Raw genomic sequence first — 16884 nt, 5'->3', positions numbered from 1 at the left:
TAGTTGTCACTGTGCGCATCATGCTGTTTTATAATTAGTTGCAAATGTGCCTGATCTCCCCACAGAGCTAAGTAGTACCTAAGTCTAGGGTCTTCTGACGCTCATTTTCATATTCCCAGTAGCTGCGATTCCATTTGGCCTAACGCAAATGCTCACTGCCTGTTAGCTGAGTGTCTTTCTAGAGATGAGGAAAGGTTTTTGTGAAGTGTTTACACTGGACATTGATTGGATTTTGATTCACATTTTGCACTCAATGTGAAACCACTAACTTGATGGTGGTTAACTCTGGTGCCCCCAAGCATTCACTGCAGTCTCTTTTATGGAGGCTCTTATAGTAAAAATATCTTATTCTACATTTGCAATGAGTATCAACTTGTAAGTTCCTTCCAATCATTTTAGAAAAAAGTTGTAATAAAAACTGTAAACAACATAATAGCCTATTATTATTATTATTATTATTATGCTAGACGATACTTTGAAATCAAAATTTCCGTTGCTTTTAAGATACATATGATTATCTTGGATTAAACTACTTTAATCTTGACCACATAAAATTTCTCTTACCCCGTTACATAAAATACTTTGCTGATCTATGCCCAGAGACTATTTTCAGGAAAAAGAGAAATTCTACCATGACTACATGTTAATAATTAAAAAATAAATTTTAAAGGATGCTTCAAAAGAAATACACAATACAAGTAATGTAGTTTGTGTCCTTTTAATAAACACACTTGCATAGTTATATTACAGTTTTGTAAAAATAAAAACAGATCACCTCATGCCAAGCGTGCCCAGCATTTGCACAATCCAACACCTTTAATACTATAATTTTCAAGACACACAAAATAAAAATTTAAGGCAAAAACCAGCACTTTGCAACAATTTAATAATTTATTACATTACAGTAGCATCACAGCAGCATCCAATAATGCCACTTTAGGCAAAAGTCTCTAAGTGTTTTCCATTAGAGATTCTATTTACAGGAATTTATATCGTGGTAAAATTCATTCTAAGAAAACTTGGCAAATAAAGCTCTGGAGTGAAATTGGCATTTCTTTCTCTACCTTTCCTTCCTCCACTTTTTTTTAATCTTAAGCTATCAGTATTCCTACTGTATTTTAAGACATTAAAATACCAGTTACAAGACTACACTTTCAGGGATCATTTCTATGGATTGCTAATAAAATAGCAATTGCATCATTTTAATAGCTGTATTATATTTAAATGATTCTTTATGTTTCAGATGAAACTATGCAAGGTTAGGGTTGATTAAATTTTTTTTAAATCAGTTTTGGTTTTAGAACTGTTTTTTTTTCATTGTTGGAAAACCCATTGGTTTAATCACATATTTTAAAAATGATTATATATTGCAATTTTTAAATAAACAGGTATTTTGATTCTTTACTTCCTACAGGGTTCATATTTATTCAGGGGTTCAGATTTATTTATTTGTGCCCCTATTTTAATATCCTGTATTTCTGAAAAACTCCATCTAATGTTCCTTTCTAAGCAAACTGAAAGCTGCCCCTTATACTGAAGAGAATAAACACATGGTGGAAAATGAGGTATTGCAAAGGAACACATGCGCTTTTAAGAAGGACTTGGGTTATTATTATATGCCATACAATTTCCTTTACTTGTAGCTTTCTCTCAATATATATCAAAATACCTATACAAAGAGAGGTATTTCAGTAAATATAGTAAATTTATTTTCCAGGCTGACATTCAGCTTAAATATTGATTTATGTGATTTAGTTCACATACCTAAGGAATACTATTTTCAAACTGATTACAGATGCTAAGCTCTACCTGAATGTCATTCTGAATAATCTGTATTGGTGAAGTGATTTGAGCTATAAAAATACTTCTGAAAGAATGTATCAGTGTATCAGAGAAGCCCAAATTCAAAATTGTGAAGACAAAATGTTATACTAAGTCACATGGCTAATTTGCAGTAGTCAGATTTCTAACCTTTGGGTTTAAAACAGATGGAAAGTAATTGTTCTTAATCTGAACTCAACCAAAGGGTACAAAAGCAGAATGCTCAGAAAATAAAGGCAAGACTGAGTAATCTACACAATTTGGAAGATCAATTGAATTCACCAGGACGCAATCCAGTATCTCCTATGGTGGCTACAGGCAAGTCTGTTATTCTACCTGTGAAGTGATATTATTGCTTTCCTATTAATGTTGTATTTTATAAAAGTATCATGATGATGCCGAATGCTAAAAACTGAGGTGACTGATAACTAGAAATCCCTGCCCCAGGGAGCACATGTGCTGATCACCACACAGCTAAACAATGGGCAGCGTGCTGGAACACTGACATTTGCACTTTGTGAAGTTCCAACTAAGCTGCTGATCTCTCTCAAGTACCATAAAGTCATGACTTAGGCAATGCAGGACTGAAATCATTCATTCACAATGTATAGGCACATGAACATAAATATTGCACAAAATATGCTCCTAAACTCAAATATAAAAAAGCACATTTTCTCATCCTAAAGAACTCTGAGGAAATAAGACTCGGTGATTGTATGTACACTTTTCCTGATGTACTGTGACATTCATAAACAGTAGGTTGCACTGCAGTTTGTAAACATTTTAAATTGCATAATCTTGTTACTGATTTTCAAATATAGTTTAATACTGTCTACTAGAACTCCTTTTTGTTTCAGCTAAGTACTCCTGCATTTATTAGTTTATGATAACGTTTATTATCTTCAAAGTGTTTTCCATTCAAGGAAAAGTAGTAAACTCCCACGCCAAAGTAGCCAACGTGGTTGAAGAACAGACAGGAGCCAGAAAACTCTGGGAGGGTAAAGTCAACCTCCCAGTCTCAAAGCGGCTTCAATGGACATAAAGGAACATGTTTCCTTCACTTGAATTTTTGACAAGACAGTGCCTGTATGCCTGCTTCAGGGGCATTTAACCTCTTCCAGGATTCCTTATTAAATACATTAATTAAGAAGAACGCCAACCAGAGTCCTTTTGTGACATGGGAGATATAGTCACTTGATTAAAATAGGTAACACAAATTTTGACTTTAAAGTGTATTATAGATGTAAGTGACATCTAAGCTGGGGAAGGTTTTCTATCTCGGTCAGTGATGGGAGTCTTTCATTCCTCAAAAATAATCCATTTTTAGGTCATCAATAAAAAGTGACAATTGACTCTGCTGGACAGGATGCAATATCTTCATAGCCCAGAGCACATAAAGACCCTAAAGGAGCAGCCACAGCAATGTGCATGCCTGGGCAGCTGAAGCACGGCAGACACAACTACTCTGCATGTGCTGCTGAGGCAGGACACGTGCCTCTTGTCTTGAGATAAGAAAAGCTCCCCTCAATGTCATGGCTTCCACCCAGAAATACACAGAAAACAGAGAAAAGGTTATTTCCAGTTCTTGGTCTTAAAACAAATTTTTTACTCATAGTGGCATGTTAGAAAGTAATAAACAATGCATATTTGGGAGCAAATCATATATTGAACCATTTAAGAGCTCACTGTGATTAGGATTAGATCAAACATAATAGCAAAACATAAGCGAGTTTTATCTGAATTCTGTATGAAGACACATGTTGCAGTAACATTAGTTAAGCATGGCAGCCCATTTCAAATCAGCGACAACAGCTTGTGCAAATAGTGGGTCTTTGTGTGTTTGAACTCCCACCACGTAAGGGCAAACTCAAAATGCATGCTAATGACCTACAATTAACAAATTAAAAAAGGAGAAAAATGCTAAAGGATGTCAGAGTGAATAGCAGGGAAAGCCACACAAAGACCCACTATCCTTTAACTTGTTACAGATAAATTTTAACTGTAAATTAGAAACACAAAGAAATAATCACAAGTGGCTCTAACATTCAAACGAAGTTAATGATTTGTGTAGGAGATATTTGATCAGGGCTGCCTGCCCTGCCTCCACGCTAGAGTCAAACTTGGATAGTGGGTCTCTGAGGTGCTTTCACACTGAAGACAACATTGGGTCCTATAAAAAGAAAAATGAGGAATAAAATGAACATAATGCAAATTAAGTGGCTGAGAAAAAAATTTGACTAATAACATACAACGTCAATTAAACAAATTTGAACTATTAAAATTTGTAACCTTTAAAAAATATCCTAATTACATGATAAAATGAAAATAACACAAGGTCAAAGAAAAACAAATGCTAGTCTAAAATTTAACTAGTTTTCACTGATTCTACAAAGACTACAAACAAATTTTTCATTTCTAAAAAGCTAGGTAGGAACAACAAAGAAATAAACTCATTTCCTGACTTTAAGGATTTTAAGTTTTCTGAACCACATCCCATTAAAATTATTGGCTTAGAGAAACATAATGTGAGTGAATCTCACAGCAACCAATGCAATTAACTTTATTCTTTATCTTCCTCATTTTCTGTGAAAATGCTAATTATGATTCTTCAATGTTTGATAATTATTTTAAGTGGAAAAAAAACCCGACAAAACCCATATTCCCCTCCCTGCTCTCAGGAGATTTGAACAGTTATCTTATAGAAACAATAAGCATTCTCAGAGAAATCTACTTGGGAATTGTTCTCAACGGCAGAATTGACCATCTTTATATTCCAGGAAGGATGATGAACATCAGTTCATCCTTTTAGGTAAAACAATAAGGTTCTCAGTTTTTAGATATGGTAAACGGAAACAAAAACAAAAACAAAACACACTCAATAATAAAAGGCAAAGTAATAGGTAAGATACTGGCAAATCTTTTATAACAAAAAGAACTTTGAAACTGCTCCTATTTTCAAATAACCTCTTGAATATTCAATTTACCCAGCTCCTAAATATGTAAAATGATCATGAAAATAACTGGAACCTCTGCCCACCCCTCTCTTCCTCTATCCTCAATACCTGCATCTCTGCTTATCCTTAATGTCCCACTTCAAATACTCTGTAAAGTCTTCCACAACAAGCTTTCTTTCCCCATATAGATTTAGGGAATCTTTTCCCAACACATACTATGCAAATATTCATTCTAGCACCTGCTGCATTTACCTGAAAGTCTGTTCCCTGTTAAACTCTACCGCTACTTGGCAGTGGTATTTCTGATTTAATGATCACTTTTATGACTACTTCCATTGCCCAGTATGTACATACAGACAAAGAATACTTACCAAGTGAGGGAATTTGTTAACTGAACAGTGTGAAGAATGTTAACATACGGTATTTATATAAATACCATAGAAAGGAAATCTGAATCGCAAGGGGAATTTTTTGTTCCTTTAAAATTATGATGCTGGTCAGTACTGACTAAAGGACAACTTCTTTTTCTTCATGTGTCTGTTTCAATATTGCTATCTCTGGTTTCATTTCAGGAGGGCCTGAAGTAAGTTGTCATTCTAGTTGCACTGTCGAATATAGTAGTCACCAGCTACAAATGTCTATTTAGGCTTAAATTTATTAAAATTAAGTAAAATTTTTTTAAAGATTTTATTTATTTATACAAGAACTGGGGTACAGGTCAGAGGCACGGGAGGGTGAGAGAATTCACCAGAGAGAGGAGCAGAGCAGGCAGATAGACCGAAGACACTGCTGAGAGGAGCAGCAGGCGAGACAGGAGAGGTCTGCCATGCCATGTGGGTTTCTGCCTGGCTGGCCAGGAATTGAACCTGCGCTGCAGAGGCTGCGGACGGCTTCATAGCTCAGCGTTCAACCCGCTGTGCCAGCAGGGAGACCCTAAGTAAAATTTAAAATTGAGTTTCTCAGTCATATTAGCTATACGTTAAATGCTCAAAAGCTCCAAGTGACCAGTGGTATTGGACAGTGCAAAGGCAGACTATTTCCCTCAATACAGAATATTCTATCGGACAGGGCCCTTTTAAGACTTATACCTCCTATCGCTTAGTCAGTGGCATTCTCTGGCCAAAATAATTTCCATGGCAAGTGTGTATTGGGAGAACTAACTCATGCTAATCTATTTTCCATATCATTTATGTATCAAACATTTATTGACAAACTATTATGTTTAAGAAAAAAAGCTGTCAATCAATGTCTGGGAAGGTAATTTTCTGGGGGTCACGACTGTCTTGAATGAAGTAGATTTCTTTAGAACAGAGATGTAAAAATGATCCTCAGAGGGGAACCTGATGGGGCTGCCATAGAACAGGTAGTGGAAAGGAAGGTGAGGCTTGGGGCCAGAGTCCTGGCTGTTCTTTTATTACTGCTTTATTTATCCTTTGAATCTATCATTTAAGACTTAACTGGGAAAAAAGTGTCCCCCCACTGGAAAACAAGGTAGACAACAGCAAAACCTTTGGCTCACACTTGGATCACAGATGCTGTGACAGTCCAAGCACCCACACACTCCAGGGAGCAACAGCCAAAGATCTGCCAGACCCAGCACCACCCTCTCTCAGGCCCAGGAAAGCCTCCTCTGGGGTTTCTCATTGCTCAGATGAGCCGGCTAGCACTATGGACTGCCAAACCATTAGACTTAACAAGCTCACCCAGGTCGGAGAGCTCTTCTTCACTACTTCTCTTGAGACCCTGAGGTGATTTTGGGATTGTTCAAACGATAAAATCTGGAATCCTCTCACCTCTAAGTTGGGAAATTAAGTTACTTTTACCTAAAGTAGCTAAAATTTATCTCCCAAGATGAGAACTATCTTTGTAGACTCTAAAGTGACAATAATGCAGAATATATTTCACTATTATATAGTATCAAAAACCTAGATGTATCTCAGCTTGGCTATCATTTCTGTGTCCTTAGCAATTAAATTAAAATGAATGTCTATTTTAGATAATTTCACATGTATGATAAAAATGCAAATCATGATGTATTTTGTAGGAAAAAAAATTCAAAGGGTTGAGAAAAGTGACATTCATTTTATAAAGGTAAAAGGTATTTATTTCCATGGACTGTTGAGTCCCTCATTTATTATTAATGCTATGTTTAATTGTCAAATATAAGAAAGACTAGGTAATTATCAAGAGATAATTGTACATAATACCAAATTTCACACTTTGAGATCTGGACCCATACTTTAAAAATAGTGATATATATCTTGAGTCATAATCTCTTGTGACATGAGGTCTATTTATCTAAAAAAAAAAAATCACTGCATGAGAGTTCTGCAAACAGTTTAAGTGGGTTTTTAATTTTCTTCTAACCTGGATGATATTACTAGCTATTCTTTATTAAGCTGAAAAAGAACACTGGATGCTAAAAAAGGACCGTGGTGGAGGGAGGCTGCAGCTGACTGCTGTCCTAACTAAAGAGCTGGTAAGAGAACCATAATTTTTTTTTTTTCCCAGATAAAGTCTAACAGCAAGGAGAAAAATATTTAAAATAGAGCAGTATAACTCTTGACCTTGTGAAAAGCTTTCTTTTGTGCATTCTTGCTTCAAACACTGACATGCATTTGCTAAGCGCATGGGTGTAAGACGTATGCACCCGCCACAAATGCTGCGCTTGTCTGCAAGCCTGCGCGCTAGCAGAGAGGCAGATTTGGCTTTACTCACATTGCTGACTTGGATCTGAGTCTGTCGTCATCTTGACGTAGTTTGAAGGAAAGAGACCAGTCACCCCGTTGATTTCTCCTTGCCACCAGTCAGGGTCATCTTTGTTCAAAACATTAATAAGTTGTCCCTTGGAGAAATTTAGCTCATCCTCATTATTTGCTGCATAGTCATACATAGCGATCACCTGACACACTACCAGAAAGAGACAAAATAACAAATTAATTACCCCAACATGAACCAAGTTAAAATTCCCTGAGGATGTAAATTACTCTAAAATTAAGTATTAAAATTAGCCTAAACTTTCCCTTTGGCTGCTCTCTCTCATCCTCCGCCTTCCCCCATTCCCTGTTTTCCAGAAACAAGATTTTCCCAACTATAATTAAAAATCCAGTGAACTGCTTCACTTTAAGGATGATGGACTACAATTCCACTTTGAAAAATTTGGAGGAGTTGAAGTGGTTCAAGTATAGCTGTTTCAACACTGAACAGTTTAGAAAGGAAGTTCTCGGTGGCACAGTACTTTTTAAGGGAGAGGTAAAGAAAGGACACATTTTTAAACGTATTTTTCAGTTAGCTAATTTAAGAAACTGCTGAATTTTAAAAGAACTTCTCTAAGACGAAATACAAGTTAACCCACTTCCATACCAGGATGAAAGGCAGGTGTAGTTCTTTCACTACTTGGACCCAAAAGTTTAACATGGCTGGCAGGAAACCATCCTTTCTGTCGTTTTTTCCCTCTGGCCTGTAAAATTAGCAAAAAGGAATATAAAAGATTAAAAACAAGTGTGAAGAATTTAAACATTAGTAAAACCCTGGCTATTTTCAGTAAAGAATTTAAATAGGTGAAAAATACATATATTCAATATACAAATACACTGAAGTATGATGTTGTATCCCGAAACTAATGTAATATTGTATGTCAATTATATTTCAATAAAAAAAAAGAATTTAACCTTGCCCAAAGAGCCTCTGGCTCCTAAGAGATGATGTCCATACCTTTGGCATATCCTGACCAGAAAATGACTTAGCTAACCTGTGAGTCTTGCCCACACCCATGGTCTAACGACGTGATTTATGATGGGAGCTTGGGTCAATCTCTGGAGGAACTGGAGACTGCATGTCTAAGTGATGGAACCTAAATACAAACTCTGAACACGAAGGCTCCGGTGAGCTTCTTTGGTTGGCAATACTCTATTTTCACAATCTGTTGTCAAGAGGAGTTAATGCTGTCCACTGGGAGAAGACAATTGAAAGCTCTGTATCTGGAACCCTCCTGGACTCTGTCCCATACACATCTTCCCTTGGCAATATGAATTTATATTACTTGGCTATAATAAACCACAATCCTGAGTATACTGGTGCTTCATAACGTCTGTGAGTCCTAGTGAATAACTGAACCTGTGTGTGATCGCGGAGGTCCCTGAACTCAACACTGGTCAATATTAAACACATGGAAAACTCCACACGCATCTCAAAGTGCTACTGAAGACGCAATTTGTAGAAGTGTTTTTTGCTCGTCTTTTGGCCTCAAAGTTCTCCACTTATTTCATATAATAATAATTTATAAGCTACAATGACTTTTCTAGAGTTCTCCTAATATATCCAAATCAATGCTTAAATCCTTCTTTGGGCTTTGTAATTAAGTAATCAGGAAATCATAAATAAAATTTGTGGAGAGTCAAGTTTTCCACTTAATTGGGTCAATCTTTAAAGGAAATCAAAAGGTGGAATTTCAGGTTATTCAAAAAGATGATAAATTTTGAACCCTCACTGTTTTTGAGCAATTAAGCATTCTTGCTGACTTGCAAGAATGACGCTACATCTACCTTCTATATTATAATCATATATCAACCTTATACTAAAATACATTATGTCCCTCCCCACCATCCTTTAATCCTAAAGTGCTCTTTTCATTTTAACTACCAAGGAAATTATAGGAGAGAACTTTTTCTGTATCAAAAACATGTGCAATAACTGTCTCTGCTAACATTTCAGAAAAAAAAGCAGGCTCATTTTAAGCCTGAAATTTCTTTCCTTTCACTGGTCCATGGGAAGAAGAGTTTAATGGGCAGTGTCTCTTAGTATACAGTGGGAATCATATTTTTCTCCCACAGGTCTTTTATATTGCAAGTCTAAGGTGACCCCACGCAAGACAATGCTATGCTTTTCTTTAAGAAGGTGACCTATGGTTTATTAAAGCAGGAGTTATTGGAAAACAATTATGTCTTTATATTTGTTACTTATGACAACAATTCAACTGTACTAAAAATAAACAGGGAAAAGATTAGAGAGAAACATAATCCACTAAAACATATCAATTATCTCTAAGTAGCATGACTATAGAGTATCTAAATTTTTTTAATAAACATGCATTACTTATATAAGATAATAAATGTATTTAAAGATTATTACCTGTAACTCCCCTTGCCACCACCCACTTGTATTTTTCTTTAGAATTAGTATTAACTGCCCTGGTGCAAGGCTAAGTTGTTCAGAACCAGAAGCCACATATGCTGAAGTTACTTGAGCAATCTCTGGAAAGAAGAGAAATGAGAAACTATGAATTCAAGACTATAATAAACAATTTAGAAATCTTCAAACTTCATTACTATACATACCAGGTTTTTTGTTTGATGTTCCCGATTTGTTTGCACTCCCAAAACTCTATAAGGAAAAGATAGTGTTTTATCATTTTCTAACAACACATATGTAAAAATTATAAAGATTATTAGGAATTAGAGATTTCTAATTTGCAGGATTCTTGTTCCTTTAAATGACCATAACATTTGGGAAGATCTGGTCTGGCAATACATTATGTTTAAGTGGCTGATGTCAGCATCCACTGACCCACTAGGACTTGCTTATTTTCTGGATCTTCCCTGAATATTAAATATGACTATCTAGGCAAAATATATCTCATCAATAGGGTTAGCATCAATGTGCACACACAACACATGTGTTCTGGATGTTATGGCATATGTGAATCTCTTCAGAAGGAGCAATATCACTAACATCATTTTTGCTATGTTCCCCCTAAAGCTGACCGAAGAACAAAGAATACATATCCTGGGTGGTGACTAATACTTGTTTAACTTTACAGGATAAAGCCAAGTTTCCTCTTTTTTAGAATTTGAATAAGAAAAGGGAAGGGTGTAAACATTTTTCCTTTTAATACACAACTGTATTTAAAATACTGATGCAGAATTGAGGGCAATAAAGAGGTAATGGACTGCTCTGAGAATTTTACATACGTTCACTTACATTTAATTTTCATGATAACATTATTAATTGTGATTACATCCATTTTAGAGAAGTAGACTGAGGCACAGAAAAGTGAAGTGATCTGTACAAGATCAACGAGCCTCTAAGCGGCAGAAGCTAGACATCAACCCAGAGGCTCAGGGGCTTCACAAGTGGCTTGTGGACCCGTGGGGCCCATCTTTGACCCCTTTCAGGGGTCCGGGAGACACTGTTTTCACATTACCAAGACACTATTAACCTCTTCCATGGTGCTGACACTTCCATCAGTGGGTGAAACTGCTGGTGCCTTGGCACGAATCCCGGCAGTGGCAATGGGTTACACTAGCAGGTTACATGCTCTCCATGGCCACGTGCTTCCGGTGAAACAAGCTAAGCCAGTTTCACATAAATGTGCTTCAGTAAGCAGTACAACACGTATTGGATCTTAATATTCAAGTACACATCTTAAAATTCTGTGTGACTAAATGAACTGTGTCTGCAGCATTTCTGTTGCATACTGCATTATGATGGTTCTCAAGGAAAAGCACTTGTGTGATTAAATGTGGCTAAGTTACACTTCTGTGGAACATTTTTATAAAGAACAGCTACATGACAAGCTATTCAACCTTGGGGTTTAACAGACATTTTCTCAAAGATGACTGAAATAAGTCTATGCATCAAGGAAAACAGCTAACAGGATTTTTGACAATGATAAAATTGACGCTTTCAAAGGAAAATTTTAATTTTGGAAAACATGTTTGAGTTTGACAGTTTCAAAGTACTTAAAGACTTTTCTATGAGATCAGTAATGATGTTAACAAATGTGGTTTTTTGATATTGTATAATGAAATGTATTAGTAAAGAAAATATTTGTATAATTCAGTTGATTTAGTATTGTCCAAATAAGCAATAAATGATGTCACATCATGCATGGGTGAGAGATCTATTCAATGTGCAAAACAGACTGTTTAATTTTCATGCAAAACTAAGATGCGTTCATTGATACAGCTTCAAATTCCATGCTGTAACTAACCTAGAACAATTAACACTTGTCAAGTTTTGGTATAACATTGAAGAGAATATCCACAGATTTTCAAAAATGTTATTGAAATACTTCCCTATCTTCTCCCATACCTGTGTGCATTTAATTTTCTTCACATACTTCAGCCAAAAGACCATATCACAACAGACTGAATATAGAAACATATCTGAGAATCTAGCTGCCTTAGATATTTATATTAAACTTATGTTTGAAAATATATTGTTTTTTCATAAAAAGCAAGTTATTTCTGGGCCTCCCCTGTGGCGCAGCAAGTTATTTCTCTTACCGCATAGTGGGTTTAATTTTGTTATTTTACGATGAATTAATATTCCCTAAATACAAATTTCCAATATGGCAGATATCACTGGATATTATCCATATATTTAAAAAGAACTCTTTGGAATTCCCAGTAACTTTTTTAAAAAATGTAAGAAGTTCCTAAAACCAAAAAAGTTCTAGAACTGCTGCACTATCCCATTTAGCGGTGGAATGAAAAGCAGCAGGAACTCAGGCTGTAGGTTAATCACATAATGCCATAGTCTCAAAGATTTACAAACTCCTGCTAGGTGGTCCCTTGCAAGCTACCCTCACTGGGAACTGTTCCCGATCATTAGTTATCACGATTCTTGTTCTGAAATTTCATGAAATCCTGTTTCCCTTATCTTTAACTGAACCTCAACAATAAACTCTATTTACTTGGTGCCACCTTAAATGGTTTTTCCTTGTAACCAAAGTAGTCTGACTGCAAGCCCACACGAGAGTGTTTTAAATATGAATCTTGATCAATGAGAATGGAATGATTCTGTTGATATACCAAAATAACTCTTACCTCTTGATCTTTTGGTTTCACATAATTTGATGGAAAAATCCCTGTTCTATCTCCAATGCTTCCAGTCCACCATTCTCCATCTTTCTGGGTCACCAGTATCTCTTCACCCTCAGTGAATGTTAAATCTCCAGGTTCTACACTTGAATATGGATAAAGTGCAATATACTCTGTAGATAACAAAGCAAAAAAACCCTAATTTTGGCTGTCAGATCACAGTAGTAAAAAAAAATTGTTAATCTCAAGGATTTTGAGCAAGTTCACAGTCAAAGTTTTTGTTTACTCGTTATAGAATTTATGATCATTCATGCCTGACCTCCCCATTCTACTGTGAGTACCTGGAGACTGTGTTTTATTCATTCTTGTATATTTCAGATAGAATCCCTAACATAGTAGATAAAAAATAAACTGCTCCATTTTTTACCATTGACATTTTTGAGCAACATAAACAAATGAGAGTAGATAATCTTTCATTCTTTAGCATGCTGACAAATTCAAAATTACTAATGAATCAAACAACCCAAAGATTCTAGAAAAAAAAGTCTGTAATATTTATGATAGATGTATCTTGATTTCAAATTCCTATCTGATGATTTATATGGTATAATGTAATTACAATACCATTTGTAAACTAAATGTACTGAAATCACCTACCTTCTCACCATATGTAATCTAGATACATAGCAGGAAAACAAAAGCCTTCATGCTACCCCACTGTACCACTTTTCATTTATGATCTTATTTACTGAGGCAATCTATGCTGAATTTTTATAGTGCTAACTTTTTAATAAAGAACCACGTGTTTCAGCCATATTTTTCATATATCCTCAATATTCAAGGAAGGCAGCTTTTCCTAACTTCATTTGAACAACAGAAGACTAAGATAGGAAAGGGGGAGGGGTGGATCACAACTGTAGGGAGTTAGATAAATTAACTCCCATCTAATTTACAAATTGCCCAAAGCTTACCTTCTCCAACTGCATAGGCTGTGGAGGTAGGCTTCTTATTTATAGCTGCATACAAACTTTCTGGTCTGCCAAATAAACATACAAACAGATTAAAAAAAAAAGTAATGAAACAAACTAAAAAGACATCAACAAGCAAAAAACAAGAAAGACAATGATGCATGCAGCCATGCTCAGCCATTATTAGGGGTTCTTAATCTAACTACTGCCTTGGCACACAGTCTAGAAATATCCTCATAACCGAAATCCTAGTGGATTAAGAACCGCCTAATTACAAACTTCTAAATTGTTTATATATTGAAGTAATATAACATTTATTATATTATAACATTTATTATATTATTATATATTACTTTAATATATTAAAGTAATCTAACATTTATAGTTTTCAAATGCCTTTCTAAAAGAACTTAAAAAACAAGACTCCACTGATAAATGAGCAGGAACTAGAAGAAGCAAATATTGGGCTTGGCTTAGTATAGCGAAGAACAAGGGCAATGTACAAATTTTATTACTTATTTAGAGCACACTACATTTATATATATATATAATATATATATATACACACACACGCACATACAATAAACTTTTGTTTTTATATTTCAGAACAGGCAGAGCTTTACACTTCCAATTTAATGCAGGAAGACTGCTGCTTTTAAGAAGTAGACATCTGTAGGATGCAGCGGGGCTCCCCAGGGTCTGTGAGTGAGTTTTTAGGGAGACAGTAGAATTTTAATACAACTCATGGCTACAACTGAATGGGTTCTCTTGTTTAGCGCTGAACTCTCTATTACTATAGGTAGTCAAGTTACATGCCTTATTTATTAGAAGAGATGAGTAACTGAAAGAAAAGTTACCAAAAATACCCCTTAACAAGAAATTAGATAATGTCTATAAAGGGCCTTATATCTGTCAGCTATATGGTCTTGTTGATACTGCTGTTATTTCACACTTTGAAATCTAAAATTCAGTGTCAATCTGAAAAGTAAATTTCTGTATTTGAACTAAAATTGATACGCAGTATTTCAGCACTGAAGGGATTTTTAAAGATTATTTAGTTTATTCTTTTCATTCAATCAATTAGAAAACTGAAGACCAAGCAGGTTATTCCACATGGCCTGGGAAAGAAAAAACTTAAGCCTCTTGGTTTCCAAAGACCAGTCCCTTTTCTTTAAATCAGACTGCCTTTTTTATTCCATATAAAACACAGGAGATAGTTATTCATAACTACATTAGAATACTTATTCTTTGTATTAAAGATATTCGGTGATCAGACTCCCCTGCATACTGGGAAATAAAAGCTGGGGAATTTATCTAGTCTTTGCTTTCTATTCATTTGAAAGTTAACCATTTGACAGTCCATTCTTTACTAGCTCCTGTCCTCATTCACTGAGTTAAGTGACAGCATAGATAGTATGCAGGAGGATTACAGTAGGCATGGAAGAGGTGCAAATCAAAAATTTAAAAGAAGACATGGATCCTGCCCTTATAAATTTATTATCTAATAGGAGGCATGGGTCAGAAAGCAAATAACTACAACACAGTGTGTTATAAGTAATAAGACAGCTGATGTTTAAGGACCCTGGAGGCCACCCGAGAGTGTCCTACACCAGCAAAGGGGAGGTCCTAAATAAAAATGCTTTTAAATATTGATAATTTATAGTAAACCAGGGAGAAGTGCTCCAAAGAAAATGAAGGGTAACTTCTCTGACCTGATGATACAAAGAAAGCAAACAGATCTAACTAAGCACTTTGAAAACTTTAGGAATCTGAAATAACTAGACTAAAAGATACTCTAAAGCTGGTGGAAGTATCTGATCGTTCTTTTCACTCTAGGAATTACTCTTTTGATATTCAAAGTCAAGCACAGACTTTTAATTTAATGTCATAGCAAAGTCATTGTTGAAAACACCAACATTCACATTTCCTGTAAACACACAAAACGCTTACTCTTCCCGCTTCACTTCACTCCCAGGTATGATTTTGACATAAGATTTTGGAAACCATCCTCTTCCTCCATGCACCTCGCCAAACCACCAATTTTCTTGCTGCTCCAAGACAGTAATAATATCATGCTTTGAGAAGTTCAAGTGGTTATCTTTCTTTGCAGTCCAGGAACAAAGGGCCTGAGCTTTTAGGTTTTCAACAACCTGTCCCTATGAATACAAAACCACAATATTTTAAAAAAGACAATCGTAACCATGACTTCTGTTTACTAGTATACTATATGCTTATGTTCAAACAGCAGACCTGTTTGGTGTGGTGGTAAGTTATTATCAATGGTGACTTAACCTTAATCTACTAAACAACTTAAAATTATGTATGACAAGCATCTGAATAGCATTCTGCTAAATTAAAGACTGAATACCTACCATTCAAAGAAACATTTTGGCATTAAGTATCACTGGTATGGAAGGTACTCAAGAAATGCATTCATAAATCCATCCAGTACATAGCATAGAGCAGATGAAAAGGGAAAGAGTTACTGCAACCCTTTCTCCCTCCAGTTTCCAATGTCTCTTCAACTCCCAATGTTGATGGCTGACTCCACTAGTATGGAGATGTGGCCATGCTCAGTTTCCCTCTCCTTTTTTGCTTTCTGTCTCATGACTTCTTCCAACTCTTATCAATTCTTTCTATCTCTCCTCTCTCACAGGAAGGAGTGGTTCTGTTCTGTTGATAAGGCTAACATCTTTGCTTGTACGCTAAGTCTACTATGCCCTCCCATTTTCTAAACGTATTCTGTAACATGAAATCCTTCTCTTCAATCTTCAATCTCTCCACTTCAGTGCTTACTTCTAAGGTTCAAAAAAAGGAACAATCTAAAACTGGCTTTCCAATTTCACCCCTCAATCATTCTAATTCAGGTCTGCATCCATCATACAACTGAACCTCTTCTTGACAAGATCACTGGTAACATCAAAGCCAAAAGCCTCTTCCAAATTCTTAATTTCCCTGATCTCTGAACAGTGCTGACAACTCTGACACCCCTATAGTTCCTTAGATCCACTGGCTGGTGACTGACAGCTCCTATTTGGTCTAACCCCTTTCCTTTCCTTTTCCACATGATTTCCCAAAGAATGTTATTTATGCCTATGTGTTCTCATCTGTTCTTCAGTGTAACTTTATCTCTTTAGCTCCAGACTTGTGAATCCAAGTTGTCCCAATACAGATAGCTAAGCTGCATGTCTAAAACATAATCATTTTTAGAATTCAACAAATCTACTCTTCTCACATTGCCTCTCCAGACAGTATCACCGTTCCTTCAGTTATTTAAACTAATGACCCTGAAGAAGTTCCTTTAACTTCTATTTCTTC

General features: G+C 35.6%; 1 protein-coding gene across 9 annotated transcripts in view; it reads right to left on the bottom strand.

Moving 5' to 3' along the window:
* The window catches only part of ITSN2 (intersectin 2), a 107081-nt gene that overhangs the window by 20364 nt on the left and 69833 nt on the right, over positions 1-16884 (bottom strand). For 8 of the 9 annotated variants that reach the window (XM_054701309.1, XM_037528423.2, XM_054701302.1 and 5 more), the window contains 7 exons: positions 15517-15722; positions 13570-13634; positions 12605-12771; positions 10112-10157; positions 9906-10027; positions 8139-8235; positions 7494-7685 (listed from right to left, as the gene is read on the bottom strand). In XM_054701309.1, the coding sequence (XP_054557284.1) occupies positions 7494-7685; positions 8139-8235; positions 9906-10027; positions 10112-10157; positions 12605-12771; positions 13570-13634; positions 15517-15722 (895 nt within the window). Of the gene's footprint in view, positions 1-686; positions 3992-7493; positions 7686-8138; positions 8236-9905; positions 10028-10111; positions 10158-12604; positions 12772-13569; positions 13635-15516; positions 15723-16884 lie in introns of those variants that run through there. The other variant, XM_054701310.1, reaches the window with a different exon arrangement.

This window comes from Talpa occidentalis, unplaced genomic scaffold (assembly GCF_014898055.3).
Source record: "Talpa occidentalis isolate TD23 unplaced genomic scaffold, MPIMG_talOcc4v2.1 talOcc4.5, whole genome shotgun sequence".
Classification (NCBI taxonomy): Eukaryota; Metazoa; Chordata; class Mammalia; order Eulipotyphla; family Talpidae; genus Talpa; species Talpa occidentalis.
This window is presented reverse-complemented; position numbering and strand designations above follow the sequence as displayed.